The 18,989-nt window shown below is 38.2% G+C and overlaps 1 protein-coding gene across 2 annotated transcripts in view; it reads left to right on the plus strand.

The window, feature by feature from the left end:
* rasgrf2b (Ras protein-specific guanine nucleotide-releasing factor 2b) overlaps positions 1 to 16,522 on the plus strand; it is a 57,184-nt gene extending 40,662 nt beyond the window's left edge. The window contains exons 15-29 of one of the 2 annotated variants that reach the window (XM_007557481.2): positions 1,528 to 1,776; positions 3,575 to 3,667; positions 6,640 to 7,121; positions 7,754 to 7,879; positions 8,830 to 8,919; positions 10,189 to 10,295; positions 11,006 to 11,118; positions 11,260 to 11,320; positions 12,767 to 12,870; positions 13,125 to 13,209; positions 13,294 to 13,491; positions 13,810 to 13,889; positions 14,105 to 14,222; positions 14,321 to 14,389; positions 15,723 to 16,522. In XM_007557481.2, coding sequence (XP_007557543.1) covers positions 1,528 to 1,776; positions 3,575 to 3,667; positions 6,640 to 7,121; positions 7,754 to 7,879; positions 8,830 to 8,919; positions 10,189 to 10,295; positions 11,006 to 11,118; positions 11,260 to 11,320; positions 12,767 to 12,870; positions 13,125 to 13,209; positions 13,294 to 13,491; positions 13,810 to 13,889; positions 14,105 to 14,222; positions 14,321 to 14,389; positions 15,723 to 15,815 — 2,068 coding nt within the window. In that variant the 3' untranslated portion in view covers positions 15,816 to 16,522. The remainder of the gene's footprint in view (positions 1 to 1,527; positions 1,777 to 3,574; positions 3,668 to 6,639; positions 7,122 to 7,753; positions 7,880 to 8,829; positions 8,920 to 10,188; positions 10,296 to 11,005; positions 11,119 to 11,259; positions 11,321 to 12,766; positions 12,871 to 13,124; positions 13,210 to 13,293; positions 13,492 to 13,809; positions 13,890 to 14,104; positions 14,223 to 14,320; positions 14,390 to 15,722) is intronic. The other variant, XM_007557483.2, reaches the window with a different exon arrangement.
* Positions 16,523 to 18,989: the final 2,467 nt, after the last annotated feature.

Here is an 18,989-nt window from a genome sequence, read left to right on the forward strand (position 1 = left end):
CTTTGTGTGAAGAAAAGCACACATATCTTCATGCTATGCACCTAGAGCAAGCTGCATGTTCAAAGTGAAGTGCTATGGAGAGAAATTAGTTTCAAAATTGACACAAGTTTGGATTTTAAGTAGGCATGGGCCAGTTTGTGATATCTCTTGAGTGCCGATGTCCTGCAACTTTTGCATTCATCCTCGTTCAAAATCACCTGAATCAAAAGGCTTATTTGCTTCTGCTATTTTGCAAAAGCCTGATCATTAACAATTTATTTGATTCAGGTGTGTTAGAGCACTGATGCCGCCAAAAGCTGCAGGGTATTTGAACTCGAGGACTGGAGTTGCTCACCTCTGAGCAAGAGCTACGTATTAAAAAGTAAAATGTCAGGCTGCTTCAGAATCTCCATTGGGCTGTACCTTTAGTAAAGCTTGGTTATTTTAATGAGAAATCCAACACTAAGAGTTTTATCTTAGTTTTTACTTTCTGATGCATACTCTGGTCCCCCCTCTGCCACCCGTTGCTTAGCACAGCTTTTTTCCATTACACTTTTTTCTCACCAGTCAGTTAGTAGGAATATAAAATGAGTCTAAATGAGTCCATTATAAAGTTAATGCTGTTTTGAAAGTTGTGAGCATCCATGTCTGTTAAAAAGCTGACGAAACCCATGCTGTCAGCCTGACTAATTTAACATCCTGCCTTCATGCACAATTTCCATGTACAAACTTTAAACTCTTCAAGAAAATAAGGAAGAAAGAGTTACTCTGTGGAGTAAAGGAGGGCATTTTGTGCAATAAACCCGCTTTGTGGTTTTAAATTTGACCTTCTGCTGGTTGAAACCATTTATGGTGGCCCCATAGCCAAATGTAGCTAATGTGCACTGCGGACAAATAATAACAAAATTACTTCAAATCAAAGTGAGTACAAAACATCCCTTTGCAGAAGGCTTTCTTTTCTTCTCCCCCCTAAAAATGGAAACGCACCAAACCTTAGAAAAGGGACAAAAACAAAAACAGCTGCATCATCTTATATTTTCTTCTTTTAAATGTTTATGATAATATGTCAAATTTGTGCAACCACTGTCATTTTATCCAGGGATATGACATGAGAATCTCATGGCAGCCCATGCCTAGTTATAGAAATGAAAACCTCACTGAGATAAGACAAACGTGTCTGTTATCGTCTGCACTGACTTGCATGAAAATATGGACACTCAAAAAAGTATGTAACAATCATAATCACAATTATCAAGATGCTTCTACGTCTAAAACCTTTGTGACCATTTTGATACTAGATCCATGCTCCTGTGAAAAAGTAATTGCTTTAAGTCAAAGTTTTATGTCTTATGTTGGTTTCTTTTAATTTGTAGTTTTCATTTTAATTTCTCTCTTTATTGGCTTAACCTTATTTTTGCTCAGTTGCATTTAATGCATTTTTCTTGCTGAGCTGCCCTGCAGTCACCCACATGCTGTTTTGTGTTTGTGTCCGTATGTGCGCGTGCGTGTGTGTGTGTGTGTGTGTGTGTGTGTGTGTGTGTCCATCAGATCCGATGTGCGCCTCCATAAAGATGATGTTGACATTTGCTTCAGCAAGACGCTCAACTCCTGCAAGGTCCCCCAGATCCGTTACGCGAGTGTGGAGCGGCTGCTGGAGCGGCTGACCGACCTGCGCTTCCTCTCTATAGACTTCCTGAACACCTTCCTGCACACGTACAGGATCTTCACCACGGCAACCGTGGTCATGTACAAACTGGCTGACATCTACAAGAAGCCCTTTTCCTCCATACCCATCAGGTCTTACAATTTACACACACAAATATGCAGTCATGCCTTTGGTCATACAACACACATTTGCTGCAGGGATTGCATTATGTTTCATTAGAATATAAGAATCAGGTTTTGACTTTACACATGACCAGCTTGAACAAGCAATGTTTGTATCTGATGGGCCAGCAGGACAGATGCCTCAACAAATTTTGTTTGGCATCAACATGAAAATCTGCTGTGTGTCACATGATGTTTCAATCTAAATCTCATTATATCTCTGGCTCCATCAGAGCAGGGTGTTTGTGCTCCACATCTCTGCTCAGCTCTGGGTTTTGACTGGAAAAGTTTGTGTTTTTTTGTGCCAAAGGACATAGTAACTTAACTCGCCATGACTTGTGGCTGTGTTCACTGGATGAGAACAAGAAGGAAGCACTTGAGCATTAGAGGCACACAAGAAAGAGAGTTGCATGATTGCATTTTTTCTGTATTGTACAGAAAGCACGTTTTCCCTAAACCGTATCTTCTTTATTTTCTGGTAAGCTAGTCACATGGAGGAAGTGATGGTTATTTTAGAATTTGCTTTTGGCAGATAAGTGGTAGAGATGCACCATTCAATGTGTTGTGTTTTATAAAGGTGAAGCCATCAAATCGCGCTTATTCAATTCTGATTTACCCGTAAGAGCAATTAAATATAATTATTAATCCATATTTTAAGTTAACCACTTACACTAGAAGTAAAATCAATGTTGCACTGATAGAGACGTGAATGTAAAACAGGTTAATTTTAAAAGATGGAAGGGTGGGTATTGTGCAAAATCGACTTATTGAGCTTTTTTATCATGCTATAATGTTATTCTCTAGTGGCAGATATTAGCAAACACCTGATGGAGCTGCGAGTCTGCAGAGTTCATCATACAAACCACTTCTCAGTCCAATGCTAGATTGAAACTGATTTAAATGGCATCATGGAGAAGCATTACTGTGATGAAAGGTTAGGAGCTTCTTAAAGAGACGGAGGCAAAGTCAAACTAAGTCAAACTTCTTTTCAGATGTTACAACTGAAGGTAACATAGCAACTTTATTGTGGTATAAAATGGCTCTATGTTCCAGGAAAATACATAATTCTCCCTTTTGAAACAAACATAAGATGACAGTGATTGATCACTAATTCTCTAAAGGCACAGTAATTCTAGTAGATTTGGGAAAAGAAATGCAAGAAGGTAATAAGAATCTCTCTAAATCCTAACTGACCATGACCAAAAAAAAGGTTTATTTGATGTCAGAAAGTAAGAAAAGTTTCACTTTGAAAAATATAATATCTGGTTTTAACTGAAACAGATTCTCCAGAAAATGAATTGGGGGCGTCTTTGCCCAGTACAGTTAAACTGCTTTCATGGGTTGAAATCGGAAACTGCTTCCAACTCTTTCTTACAAGGGGAGAGATTTCTTCCCCTCATCTCATTCCTACAGGGACTGAGATGAAATATCTAAACACATAAATATGTATGTGATATGCCCATATATAAATATTTACACATTTAGAAGTAAAATGATGTGCCTTTTTGAGGTTGGGTTTCCTCCCATGTGATCATCTTAGGAGTCTGAATATTTCCTGTGCCCTGCTGTTCTCTGACTCACAGTGTCCGCTCCTTCCTCAGGCGCAACTTTCCTCCAAGAGAGATTAATTCATCGCTCTTCCAACATCATCCCTCTGACCATCTTCCATCTCTGTTGTGTCGCTTGGATTTCTGTCTCAATCCAACCGTTGCATCCCGACATTAAATCATTTTTTGTCATCCGTCTCTCTTGTCCCCACATATTCCAGGGTGCAGCGCCACTCATTTGACCGTCTGTCCATATCATCCATCTGTCCTGACTACAGTCTGAAGATCAAGAAGATAGCCATGGATCAGTCCAAGTAACTTGGTCTTTTCTCTGTTGACTCCGCTGCACTTTCTCCTGTCTGCTTCTTCTCTCTGGTCATGGTCTGATACTGAACTAATGCATGGCTCCAGCTTTTACTGATCCTGACTGAGAATTTATCCGAATGACTTACTGGGATTGTAACTCTCCATCTGCCTCTGACATTATAATGAATCATAGCAATAAGGAAATGAAGGGAAATCTGAGTATATTTTAATGTGTAAAGTCTGCATTAATCCAAAAGCATGTTTTCTCAATGGAATATTACTTTCTTTAGATGTTTTCTTTCCAACAAATCGTTAAATCAGTAAGATATTAATCACCTTAAGTTTGCATTCTCTTACTCTGCTTGTTGCTCTTCAGCTTATCATTACGTCTTCATGTTCTTCATGCATCTTCCCCCCTCCAGCTTTTCATTTCTTTTTAAGATGCATCTTGTTCTGTTTTGGATCGGCCAGAGGTTCCCACACAAACAGAAGATGCCTGTGTTTGCCTTTGCATGATTACTCTACCTATAAACCAATTTTGACTCGTCTCCCTGAACTGCAATAACCAAATGTTTTATTTTCCATTTGATAAAAGCTTTCATGTTTCTGGCACAGAATCAAACACCAAACCTGTGGTGACTCTCAGACCTAAGGAAGATTTTTATATCTATCTGTCGAAAACACATGTCACGGATTGACTCTAATAGGTTCATGGCCTTAAATATTAGAAGATATCCATATTTTCTGATCTATAATAGTTTTACATGAAGATTTTGCATTGTTTTCATTGGTAAACAAACATAAACTACAGTTACTCTCTGCTATTATTGCTCACAGTTGCATTTATATTTATGAGATTAGAAATTACGCACTAAGCACCAGAATGATAATATTTTGACTTTTCACATTATTGTTATCCAGCATCCATCAACAAATTACTTGGTATTACAGTAGTAGAACAATTAAATGTTCATGAGACGACAATATGGCTGGTTAGTATTTGATAAAATTAACATTAAACAGTTTAAATAAAGCAAAAGTTTATTTTTGTATTTACAAAAAGTCAAGAAGATTATTACATCACTATTCACTGACAGCGGACTTTGTAACAATCAAACAATGTTTAAACTTAAAGTAGTCTGACAGATCTGATAGAAGGTAAAGAAAAAATCCAACACAAACCCAATAACTAGTTATGCTGCCTTTTCCAGCAAAAACTCCCACCATGCATGTGTGAAAACATGTAAGAGTCTTGATCATCACAGTGACGGTATTCTCTTCTTTGGACAATCTTTAAATTCAGCAACACTGGAGAATTTTTGAACAGATAGAAGAGGCCTGCTTGAAGTCACAATATAGCGCCTGAGTTGGGTAATGAGTCCAGGTTTTGACTAGGCCACTCCAGGTCTCTATCTCTTCCTATTCACTTCCATACCAACTTGAAAATACGGCTAAATCAGCACAGAAATGGTTCATCAAACACAAAATCAATGCCTTCCAGGGCCAGCTTGGTCCCCATGCATAAATCCTCTAAAAGATGAATGGAAAGCCTGAGAGAAAACTCTAGTCTAGATGATCTGGAGAGACTTTGCAAAGCAGAATGTCCAAATTCTCTTTGTGCTCCAATTTCATAAATGTTATAGCCTCCTGACTACCAGGAAAAGAAATATTGTCCAATCACCATTTTTTTAAATCCCACAGTCTTTGTAAGGTAATAAAAGGTTTTATGCACTTACTTTGTCTCTTCCCATAAAATGTATTACTGATGAACGCAATTTTTATGAATTAGAAAAAGATACATACAAAAGTCCCACTTCTCCACACGTGGTATCATTGAAAAGCCCTAAATGTCCTCTCCAGATACCAAAAGGAATTAATTCAGTAGAATGCAGGGGGTGGGAGACATTCAAGTTTAGAAATGTCCTCTACAGAGGACAAAAATGAACTACTGGTAGTCAGGAGGATAAAGGAAGAGTAAATGATGTCCTGTTGCTAAATGTTTCCCCACTGTGGGACAATAAAGGATATTTCAGTTCTATTCTAATCTAATTTAATTGAACAGACTTTGTTTAATTGTTCCATAGGTGAGTTTAACTATTACTTCCTGACATTGTAATAATTCCCCAATAAATTAAAAACACTGGGTCTTTCTCCAGTTTACAGTTTGAGATTAAGTTTGTATAAATGTATGTGGATATTTGCCTAATAAATGCTGGCTATTTTAAAGAAACATTATGATTTGTGTGTTCTTACAAGTGTAAATGTGAACCAGTCTGCACTCCTTCAAACCTGTCACATCTTTGTGAAAATAAACTGCACAACACAAACTCTAACGAGAGTGAAAATTGATCGTGAGCAGCGTCAGGCCGTAAAAACCAAACCGTCTTGACAGCTGCTATAAAGCCTCTCGGGGATAAACTGATGATAACTGTCTGTGGGCTCGACATTAATAGAGCAGTATTAAGTTCATCTTCACTTGTCTGCCTTTTACTGCTTTTATTGAAGCTGAGTAATCGCCCTGGCTGTACAAAGCGATAATATTTCTGATGTTTTAAAAAGGTATGAATTTAAACATTGGGGGGGAATTAAAGCTAGTCAGGGTAAAATGGGAAATGTTTTTATTTCTTCAGTTCAGTGTGCTGGGATACAGAGGTGCAACAATAAAGAATCTGTCACAGCTCTGACATCCTTTGTCCACTCAATACAAATCACTGAAGAAATCTAATAACAGGAAGCTTCACGCCCTCCCAGTTCTCTGGAAAATCTTCACTCTAAGGAAATATCTCAGCCCAAATACAACTTTCCTCTTGTTTGTTATGAAAACTGTTCTAAAAGAAAAAAAGTTTTATAATGAGAGAACAATCTTCCACACTGCTGCAAAAATGTTTGTTTTCTCTTTTTTTCTCCCCTGAACTCTTTGTTTATTGCTCTTTTAATATCTTATCGTTTTGCTAACTTATTGTTTCTCTCCTCCCTCCAGGTCCTTGGAGCTGTTTTTTGCCACAAACCAAAACAACAGAGGCACCGACAACACGAACGACAGATCTCCTCGTCTCTGCCGCAAGTTCTCGTCTCCTCCTCCGTTGTCCATCCAGTCCCGCACCTCTTCCCCTGTCCGGATCCGAAAGCTTTCTCTTCACTCCCCCATCACTGCCAGGGTGGGAGGCCTCGACCTGACGTCTCCTCTGTCCAACTCAAACTTCAACCACAACAGCTCCCAGTCGGCTGCCAGTAGCCCCACTTCTGCCCAGACCCCTCAAACTCCGACGCCTCAAACCCCAACCCCGACTGCGACCTCTCCGCCTTCCTCTTCCACCTCGCCTCCTCCCAACAACTGCAAGGCGTCACAGGATCCTCCGACTCCCTCCTCGCCTGACCAGAGTCCCGTCCCGGCAGCCGAGGGGGAGGAGGCTCCGCGGATCGATCCTTTCTGTGGAAAACTGAGGCGGAGCATTCGGAGAAGTATGTCAAAGTTTCCCTCAACACAAACTTACCACAACCTCCAAGTGTCCAAAGGGAAAATAGCTCTTCATGCTAGAGCTACATTCACCTAGCCACACTCACAAATGGACACATTTGAGCACATCATCATGTGGCAGGAGAAAAATCTGCAATTAAACCCTCAGCTTCCCAATTGCAAGGGTTTAGACAGACAGTTTAGCAAGAACTTTCTTCTGTACACGTCTAAAATAAGAGACCAGAGAACATGCCATTCAATAAGACAGATGTTCTTTACAAGTAAGAGAATTTCTACAAGTAAACATGTCTGAGAATTAGCTTCCAATTTATTCAGAAATGTATAACAGTTCCTGTTCTGGTCGGTGTCTTTTTTTGAACATGTCATCCATCTCTCTTAAATGCATGTTTTCTTTCAAATTAGTCAAATGTATTTGGAACAGATATGTAGAAAGTCGGTAAAATCCCAAACCAATGTTTGCAAATAATAAATATATAGTGTGTCAATTGAAAGATCATAATTACATTAAAAAAAGATTTCTTTCTTGCAGATTTCTAACTGCAGCATTAATGCTCATCATTATAAGCAGTGCTGTCACTTATTGTGCTTTTTCTCCTGATCTGAACTTGCTGTCTAGCTGTGTTGGAATCTGTGTCGCTGGAGAAAATCATCCCAGAGTCTCCGCAGAGCAGCGAGGCGGGAGACATGTCTCCGTGTCGCTCTCCGTCCACACCACGCCACCTCCGCTACAGACAGCCTGGAGGTAAATCCGTGGGTGTGTTTGTGGGCTATATTGCACACGGTTACACCAGGTTGGTGCCAGGCTGGCAACGCTGTGCCACTGCCCAGTTAGTGAGCCGATCAAGATTTCTGCTGCAGCAGCCTGACACAAAACTCAAACCCAAATGATGGCAAGAACTGATCAACTAAAAATGCTTAAAATAGTTGTTTTTTATGCAGTGAACCTATTAGACTGCATGATAATCTGTAAACCGAATTGCTGCAAACTGAATCACTGTTTTTAGACTGATGATGATTGTGATTTCTGTAATCTTAATCTAGAGACAAAGTTACGGCTTTGCCTGTGTTTTTCTTCTTTGTTTATAAAAACTTCTCATGAAACTTGATATCCAACATAAATTTGAAGCAGAATTATGATTGGTGAAACATTTGTGAAATGGATTATTTTTACATTTTCAGATAACCTTTAACTCAGCAGGACTAATCTGTCACACAGTGTTCCTTGTGAAATTGTGTTTTAAAAATGCAAATGGACACTATTTAACTAAGAGGAATACAATTTGTTAAAACTTTGACCTTTCCAAATCAAAAAACTTCTACAGTCTTTTGTTGCTCCACAGTTTTTAAATTCAAATCTTTTAATTCCAAATAAATAAAACATTCTTTTATTTATATATTTTTTTCATGGTGCAATTATTGAACACATTACTCATTGTCAGACTGTAATTAAGGTTGACATAAAAACGACAAATAATGTTCACTACAACAGAAGAATGATCTCAGCGGACAACCTTTTAATCCTTAAGTAAAGTTGTGACTCATAACGTCAAGTGATTTATTTGGAGCCTCTGTAATCCCGATGTGCTGTCGGAAGAGGTCATTTAATGCACTCCTTCCTCTTGAACTGCAACAGCAGAAAAAAGTAGCCGTGTTGCTGCTGCTGATGATAATTATGCGTCTCTGTGTCTGCAGTTCAGTCTGGGGAGAATTCACGCTGCTCCGTCTCTCCTGCCTCAGCGTTTGCAATTGCAACTGCAGCAGCAGGACATGGTACCCCACCAGGTAAACACACAAAAGGCACACAGACTACAGAAACCTACTGCCGAGCTTTGAACTGAATGATTTATTGCATAACCTTTAATAAAAGTAGAAAACTGAAATATAAAGTTCTTTGCCCATGCAGGTTTTTATTTGTCACTCATGTGAGGACGAATACACGGAGCTCCTGTGTTTTAATCAAGCGTTAATTTGTTTAGCATCAATATTTATTCAAAACCAACAAAACGGTAGACACTTTATTTTACCCTGTACTGGTACTAGTTTTCTGGTTCCAAGTATATTATAAAAAAATATATATATTATAAAAAAAATATGAGAGTCTTGAAATGTGTTGCATAAACAATGCTGTGCTGGAACGCCACCAGACGTTCACATAAAATTAGAAAATATTTAAAGTTATGATAAATGCTTGAAGATTTTTTTTTTAGCCACAGCAAAAGCCACTAAAGAAGCGTTCGAAGGAATTCTGTGTTCTGTATTACGTATGAAAGTTGTTTTAAAAAACATACAGTGCAGTTCACATTTATTGTCATACCTGGCAAATGTTTGAAAAAAAGCTCTAATATAAATACATTTTCAGTGCATTAGCATTAATCTCTAACTCAAACATACTGAACAGTTCAAACTTTATTGAAGAGGTTGGATTTTGAGTTAGTGAAACGATTTACAAATCATTATACTACTGAAAAACCTTCCAATTTTATAGGATTGATGTCTTCTGGTGTTTCAAGGAGTCCATAAATCGATGCTCTGTAAAAGGTTTTTGAGGTACTTAAGAAGAAAAACTTGCCAACAGCATCAGAAGAACCCAGAAGTGACCAGGAAGGATTTTTCCACATGTTCATCTCCTGTTTAATGCCAAATCCAGTTTAAGTGACTTTAGTAGATTTTAAAAATGTTTTCCTTTTCCCTTTAAGTTCTTGCTCTGACTGAAGATAAGGGCAAGTTAACATGAAGTAGATAATTTCCTTTAGAACATTTCCTGAACTCTGAAAATGGACACATATCTGCCTTTCTTGGGCAGCAAGTTCTCTTCTCTTTCCCATTTTGAAGAGCGGCTAAGAAATATAAAAATAATTTTTTGTTTTTTTCTTTAGTTTTTCTGACCACATAACAGCTTTTCATTTAACTTAGCTTACTTTTATGCTAAGTCAGTCATAACATTGAGACCTGTGGATGTGCCTCAGATAAACAGATAATCTGTTAAAAGCTGCTGATATGAAACCTTTACGCATGAGGAATTTTGTCACCTGTGTTCATTCTCCCTCGCAGTGTTTGCTAACTCTGAGAGGACCTGTGATAAAGAGTTCATCATCCGCAGAGCTGCAACCAACAGGGTCCTCAACGTGCTGCGTCACTGGGTCTCCAAACACTCACAGGTTTGTTTACACCCACTGCTGTGTGCAGGTCTGACTGTTCCTGCTTGTGTTCATGCATCTGTGTGGTCTAATTAAAGCAGGTGACTGATGGGTTCTCTTGCTGCTCCGCTGCTCTCTACTGAAAAATATAAGCGGCTCTCACACACGCACACACACACACACACACACACACACACACACACAGCATATTGTTGCTGTTTCAGCCGGACAGCCTGCTCGACTGACCAACCGCTCTGCTAAATGGCCTTTGTTTAATGAATTGAACATCAAGGTAATTGCCTGACTCTGCACAGAGGTCCTTCTAGGCTAACTGCATTGATCTGTTTTCTGTACATTTCTTCAATAATACAAAATTCTGCGATGACATGCCAGCTTTAGTAGGCTTATTAACACACAGCAGAGCTCCAACACACACTATGCTCTTTTTGCTCTTCTAGTGGCTAAAGAGCAAAAAGAGATTGAATGCTGTCCTCTGAACTAGAGTTGAGACGGGAGTTAAATGGGAATAAAAAGGTGTAAAGACTGTAAGGACTGAGGGGATTCTGGGTGGTTGGAAAAATGGTCAAGCATCTGCAAATATCTGAGACGCAGCTAGTTCCAGATGCCTGACTAGCTGGAGCTGGACAGAGTGGAAAAGCTACAGTAGTTTTAGTTTGGAGTCTTCAACACGAACGCGCCCAGTCTGTGTGTCTATTTGTCTCTGTGATTAGGACTTTGAGATGAATGGGGAGCTGAAGATGTCGGTGATTTATCTCCTGGAGGAGGTGCTGCGAGATCCAGACCTCCTGCCCCAGGAGAGAAAAGCTACTGCCAACATATTAAGGTATGACACAAGCACACAGCACCAGTAACTGAATTAAAGGAATCAATATGTCTCTTTCATCAGATGTTGCTTATTCTTTTAAATTAAATTTTGATAAACATCTTTTCTTGTGGTTTTAATTTATTTTTTTTTGTCTCCCAGCGCCCTTTCTCAAGACGAGCAGGAGGATGCCCAGTTGAGGATAGAGGATATTTTGCAGATGGTGAGATACCGAGAGCATTTAATGACAGATTTTATGAGAAAATAAATCATTTGTACAATTTTTATCCTGCAATAATTCCCTGCATAAAGATAAATTAGCAACCCTTGTTGCCAAATATTGCCCTCATCAACTACAGCCTAAGTTAATAACACACCATTTAATTTTGATTAATGGCTTTATATTACCCTGCTGATGCCTTTATATATTATTAATAACATTGCAAAATACTGTATCCTCTAAATCGAAAACACTGAAAAACTGAAGAAAAAAAACAACATTTATGCTCTTCATACCCCAATGCCTTTACATTTTGTCACAGAACAAGACCAAGCTTCAATATAATAAATTAGCATTTGATATGATAGAAATAATTTACAAATTTTTGACCTGACATGAACATGGATGTTTTCCGGAACTTTTTACAAATAAAAAGTTTAGTTTGTCATACATTTTTATTCAGTCCCTTTTTTTCTTCGATACACCAAAATAAAATTTGCTGCAACCTCTTTCTTTCTGAAGCCAATAAACTGAGCCCACCTGTGTGTAATTTAATCTTAGTATAAATGCAGCTGTTCTCTGAAGCCTCAGAGGTTTTTTGGAGAACATTAGTAAACAAACAGCGGCATGAAGATCACAAAACACAGCAGACACAACATAGATACATTTCTGGAGACTTTTAAGCAGAGTTATGTTATAAAACAATACCACAAGCCATAAGAAATCCCATTCAAAATGTCCCACATGCCCAGAACACACCTTCCCCAACAGTGAGACATGGTGGTGGCAGCATCATGCTGTGGGGATTATTTTTGTTTAGCAGAGACGGAGACGTGGGTCAGAGTTGATGGGGAGGTGGGCAATCGTTAAAATAAGAAAACTGTTAAAGCTGCAGCTTAATCAAAGTCAAGATTAAAATCAATTTAAGAATTGTCGTCAAAATGTAAAAAATGATGTTCACAATTGTTTTCCATAAAGTCAAACTGAGCCTGGGCTGATTTAGAAAGCAGAACATGCAGGAGGTTTAGTATTTTGATGTGATCTGTAATTGCAGTGAAAATGAATTGTTAGAGTTTAAACTCAGGATTGGGACAAATTCACTCCAGACTTATTAGATTCACATAACATTACACAGAGGTTTATGTGACATGCAACATTTTGTGGAACAGTTTAGGCGGCATAAATACTTTCACCAGGGAATTGCATTCAACCATAAAAATACCTCAGCGACACAGCATGTTGCTGGTGTAAGATGTGAAAGGTCTCGGTCAGTCCTGGTTGTCCTGTCCTGCAGGCGGAAGCGGTCAGGACTCTCTCTTCCTGACTGTCAGTCACTAGGGGATAGTTGGCTGTCACCGCTCATATCCATCACAGTTGCTCCCTGTATTAGACATTTACATCTCGTTATTTATGCTTGTTTATGAGTTTGTTCTCTGTGTGTGTGCTAAGGCGGACTGCCCAAAGGCTGAGTGTTTTGAGTCTCTCTCGGCGATGGAGCTGGCTGAGCAGATCACTCTGCTGGACCACATCGTCTTCAGGAGCATTCCCTACGAGTCAGTCCTTACATAACACTCTATTTCAGACGAATTGTGAGAAAACATTAACATTCTATAGTCCATAAATTACGGAGTTCAGAGACCAGACTGTTCATAAATTAGTTTGTCAGAGTTAAGTGGTTTAACATTCCTCTGTAAATTATGACAAAGCAGCCAGACCCCGGAGGAAAACATCTGTAAGGCTTCCAGGACAGGCGGGATTAACAAGCTGATCTGAGCTCAGCAGTTTGTCTTTGTCTCCTCTGTGCCAGAGAGTTCCTGGGCCAGGGCTGGATGAAGGTTGATAAGACTGAAAGGACTCCCTACATCATGAAAACAAGTCAACATTTCAATGATGTAAGTTGTGCCTCTGTGGAAAATGTGTCTTATTTATCTTTAGGGCACACTAGGTGCTTTAAGACCTTCCCATTTCCTTTGCAGATGAGTAACCTGGTGGCATCCCAGATTATGAGCCACACCGATGTTGGCTCGAGAGCCAGCTCCATCGAGAAGTGGGTCGCCGTGGCGGACATCTGTCGCTGTCTGAACAACTACAACGGCGTGCTGGAGATCACATCTGCGCTCAATCGCAGCGCCATCTACCGTCTGAAGAAGACCTGGGCCAAAGTCAGCAAACAGGTACAAACAACATGTAATAAACATTTCAAACTAACCACACAGTACAACATGTCCAAAAGCTATTACTTCTAAATGTGCGCCTAAATGTGAATCCTAAAAAATTACAAACATTATGGCAATCACAAAAATACAAAACAGAGTACATTTATGTTGTTCTAATCCCCAGATAGACTGTAATTTACTAAAGGAGTATGAATGTTAATTTTATTATGACCAATACGTGGGCCAGAAGTTAATGTAGAGCCCGTATTTGTTTTGGTGCCGTTTGCAGTAATGCTTTTAAAATAAATGTCACGGTGTGTTTGTTGTATTTTCCAGACTAAAGCTCTGATGGACAAACTGCAGAAGACCGTGTCCTCTGAGGGAAGATTTAAAAACCTGAGGGAGACGCTGAAAAAGTAAGACACCGTACTGATCAAAAGTAGAAAAAAAAACAAGAGGTAATTTTAACCTGCCCCATTTTTTTTAAGTTATTGAAATTGATTACTGTAAAATATTCCAACCTGAAAGAAAACAGTTCAAATGCATCAATGTCTAAAATTATTACGACATGCTTTACATGTATGTAAATTTCTGACGTAAGCTGTGTTATTTTCCAACGTCCATCATGCAGCTGCAACCCTCCGTGTGTGCCATACCTGGGAATGTATCTGACTGACTTGGCCTTTATCGAGGAAGGAACTCCCAATTTTACTGAGGAGGGTCTTGTTAATTTCTCCAAAATGAGGATGGTGAGCTTTATAAATCCACAAGTTTAACCAAATAAGAAATACATACAGACTCTGTTTTGTTTTGTTTTTCTTAGTAATTGTTTTTACATTTTCATTAGATCTCGCACATCATCAGAGAGATCCGTCAGTTCCAGCAGACACCTTACAGAATAGAGCATCAACCTAAGGTAATTTCTTTTGTTACTTTTCTGCTTCATTGTCTTTATTTCTGCTGTTGTTTGTTGCAGATGTTGAGTACATAGAAAGACCAACATTTTACATTTCTTAAGGGAAGTAGACTGCACTGTCCAGAGATGGAGCAACAAAAACACCAACAGCCAACCATTTCTGATTAGAGTAAAACTTTATTGGGTTTTAGTAAAGTGAGAAACCTTGGTGTATATACAAAAGTGCAACATATGTTGTGCATATTTGGGTGCCATAATAGGTAGTATTCTCTGAAGAGAACATTTTAGTCCCTGCTTTAACTCTCCAGGAGCCACATGTCGTGCATAAGGATGACAAGAGCAGACAATTTTCATGAGAGCAAAGCAGCGTTTCAGAAAGAAGCATAAGCCTGTTTGGCAGAGTTTAGCTGCAGACCTTGCATATACTCTGCAAGCAGCTGTGACTATAATTTATTTGCATATTGATCGCTCGTAGCTGATCCTGGCTATGAACATTTAAGAGGAGTGTTTATTCAGATTATAGCATTCGAAAATTACAGTGAGTCATCCCTCATTGCTTTATATTTTGTAAACAAGAAACCCAGTCATGTTTTAGTCATCTTTATTCTAAATTGGGTTTAAGCAAAGATGCACACTTTAGAGATAGCAACTTTCACACTCTACACAAACACTTCTGCTAATGTATGGAGGATTGACTGAATGCATAGAGGCAAGATTTTTGGATTCTGACCAGAATCTGCTGAAATGGGATGAATCTGATCACCAGCCTCTTTTTTTTTACTGCATCTATACTTAATATTAATCCTAGACTTTAGTTACTTTGCGGTGCTTGCACTTGAAGTTTTGTCACATTATAAAAATATTTAGTTTAATTTATAAAAAAGTTAAAATACGTTCAAACACATTTTCACCAATAAATGTTAGTTTAACAACAATTTGATGGTTCTCAAAGAGCAGTTGCAGAAGGCCTGAACACTTGACCCCTCCTGCTTCAGATATTCGTAATATTTTCTGTTTTTGCCATAAATATGTTTTTCAGATACACTTTTTGTCCTGCGGCTCTTCTGCACAGCTAACCTTTGTTCATTATTCATCTGTTTTTGTTTTTGACTCACTCTGTTGAGAATCTGACACTAAATCCTCAAAGAAGCATCAACCTCAAGTCTGATGTCTTTAAAACAAAACACATCCCTGCAAAAATCTATTCAAATCACTGACGTCATTTTTCTGTTGTAAAATCTTTCCAGTATTTTAACCATCTGCAGCAACAATCCTAAAAAAAAAGAAAAAAAAAAAGATACAAACTCTTGTCTCATTTGTCTTTCTGCCTTAGGTGACTCAGTACCTTATGGATAAGACTCTGACCATGGATGAGGACACGCTGTATGATCTCTCGCTCAAAATCGAGCCCAGACTGCCTGCCTGAATTATCTGTTTGAAGCTATTGAGAACCCACCGAACCTCTGAGGATGAAACACCCACCTGATCCTAATCCATCAAGAGAAAACTGGAAGGAAGTCATCAGAGCAATGTGGAAAGGAACGGGACAGGACTTGTGGAAAATGAGCTGTTTTGCAGAATAATGAGGTAGCATGAGAAGAGGACAGAGATGGGTAAGGTGCCTGAGCGATTGTTTTCAACAAGACCAAGATGAATGCGGGTCGAAGGTTTCCTTAGCGCAGAGTGTGGTGCACACTACATCACTCTTCCTCCGAGAGCCTGAGAGTCAGAAAAAGAAGTGGATGAACATAACAGAGATGTAGCATAAACAGGTGGAGATACAGAGAGAGGTCTGAGCTTATGTCTCTGTGCCATGACTTGTGTTCTGTTGCTTATGCATTTCCATGCAAAGCCCCGTACAAAGATCCCTCTACAAACGCTTTCTGTCATGACGGTCACCACATTAAACTTGCATGATCTCATCTTAGGATGTGTCTGTTTGAACGGCCTTTGACCTGACCTCTGAACTCAGCATACAGCACTCCAACCAGACGGACTTTATTTGGCATCACGCATCCCGAGTGAGCTTAGCAGATTAAAATCAACTGCTCTCCTCAAATTCATTGTTAGACGACACACTGAAATGAAATTTCAGATTTCTTGCCGAAGATTTTCACATGCCGTAAAAAAAAATTGAAGCCTATAATTATCTTTTATCTGTGTTTAGCCTCAGATTTATGTAAGAAATGAAAAGCTATTTTTGTACTTATTGCCCAGATGAATGATACAAATTTAAGATATTTTCCAGTGCCTTCCACTTGTGTAGGTCAATTTCTGCATACTTGACAATTTGTCCAGTCACAGCTTTATATAACTCCTCAATGTTCTCTAAAAAATAATCTAAAATGGACTTTAATTTTAGTTTAAAACTTAGATAACATATGCTCCATGGTACTGTAGCATGTTGGTGTAAAGATAGGGAATGCAGCATTGAAAACATAAGCAAACATCGCCCTCTACTGTTTAATTGTTGTAACGAGCCCTGCCAGCCTAAACCATTGCAGCATCTGTGTGCAGTTATAATGTTTTGGCTTTTGCAAACTGTCAGCTGTGTGAATGTGTGTTTTCTGAGTGACCGCATGTTAGGCAGGGGCAGCTCTCTCTGAGATGTAGCTTTGCTTGACTGACGGTGGGATCGTTGTTTACACTTTAATTTATTTAGTACATTAAACTATATTTAATTTTTTTGTATATAGTGACTCCTCAGATATGCGACTGATAAGAGAAATTGTTATGCTGTGAATAACATTTTTATTGTTTTTCATTTATTTAATTTTAATCGACTAATTAAGTTTGTTTTGGTATTTATATTGAATTGTTGTTTTGCATCTCATGAACCTACAACAATGATGTATTCTGTAGATTGAAAAAAAAATGTAGCATTTGAATGAGCAGACTTTGTTTTTCATATTGATGATATGATAAATAGTGTTGCATGCACACAACAGCTGCATGCTGTGCATGTCTGACTGGATTTCTCCTGTACCTTCATCCGCTGCTTCTCTGTATGAAAATGTTCCGTGTAGCTGCTGAAGAAAATATATAAAAACAATATTTTGTCCAATTAAAACTGGCATGTTTGTCTCTTGTCAAGCCCAGTCTCAGGGCTGTCAGCCACAAAACAACCTGTTGTTAAACAGTGATGTGTTGAAGCTTTTTCTCATTTAACAATGCATCTCTGTAGCTCTGGATGTCTGTTTCACTCAAGGGGTTAGAAAAGCAGATTGTTGTATTTGTGTTGTAATTATTTATGTGTTATTTGTTTTTGTGTTACTTTATCTGTTTACATTTTTCACTTGTGGGTGCAGGGAAAATAAATACAACATGCCTTATGCATATTCTCTCTTTCAATTTAATGCACTGCAGCTTTGATCATATTCAGATAATGCTACTGCAGCGTTTACCTCGAACTGGTCCTATGTTCAGCCCACATGGAGCAAATTATGCACAACAGAATATGAGATTAAAAGATTATTTCTTGCGTATTGCACATTGTTGGCAGGAAGCTCAGAAATTATCCTAAAATAAGGCACCAGTGGCAAGATTCTCTACATTTAAATAAGAAGGAACATATTTAACCAGGATAATCTTTTAGTTTTCACCCAAAGTTTTTACAGAAAACACCACAATCATTGGGGAAAGAAAGAATGCCAAATATTTTTGCCTTGCAAATGAACAGCCACGTTTCCAGTAGAGAGGAAGTTTGTTAAAGAGAGCAAATGATTTTTAATTTTAACCAATAGTTATGTGTTTATGAGGTTTGAGATAGCACTTAATAATCAATATGTGATAGTATATCGATAGAATGATGTAGAATGATCGAAGAACAGAGTCCAAACTATTTGTGTGGCATACTAACGGCAACAAGATTTTATGTTTTCTGGCTTTAAAATGTGACAAACTTTAAATCAAAACTATTTTTTCTTCTGCTATAATGTGTGCGCACACATAACAGAGAACAACACAAAATATTTTAGCCAAGCTGGATTATAATGCCAAGAAAGGCATGGTTACAAAATGTGAAAAAAAAAAAAAAAAAAATCAAATGCCTGAATTTTACTAGATATACATATCATTCTTGCTTTGTTTAAATTTATTTTTATACTACATCATTTTTTTTTACATCTCGCATAAAAAGTGGTTATACATTTTTTGTACAAACAATGCAATCCCCTTACTGTAGTTCCCTGTAAAGACATTTAAAAACTCATTGCATCTTTAAGTGCGAAGAAAACAATCCGTGCTCATTGGAGAAGCCGTTTGATTTCTCTAGCACACAGGCTACACAAAATGTAAGCATATTTAATTAAATTAAGGCAGATACATGTTTAAGCTATTTCTGCATTAATAGCTAGTTCACTAAATTACAATATGTATCCAAACTGTTCATGGTTCTGATTAAATCCACTTGTGTTCTAATTCATTAACAACAGAGTCTAACTCAAACTGTCATGTTGCTACAATAATGTTTTCAATCGACTAAATACATTTTTTTAAAACTACAAACAAATACTAACAAATACTTGTTTTTTTTTTATCTTGGTAAAGAGTTGATCCATTGTGATCTTAGGCAAGAAATTGAGTTAACAAGTCGGACATT

The sequence above is a fragment of the Poecilia formosa genome, unplaced genomic scaffold (genome assembly GCF_000485575.1).
Source record: "Poecilia formosa unplaced genomic scaffold, Poecilia_formosa-5.1.2 Scaffold89, whole genome shotgun sequence".
Classification (NCBI taxonomy): domain Eukaryota; kingdom Metazoa; phylum Chordata; class Actinopteri; order Cyprinodontiformes; family Poeciliidae; genus Poecilia; species Poecilia formosa.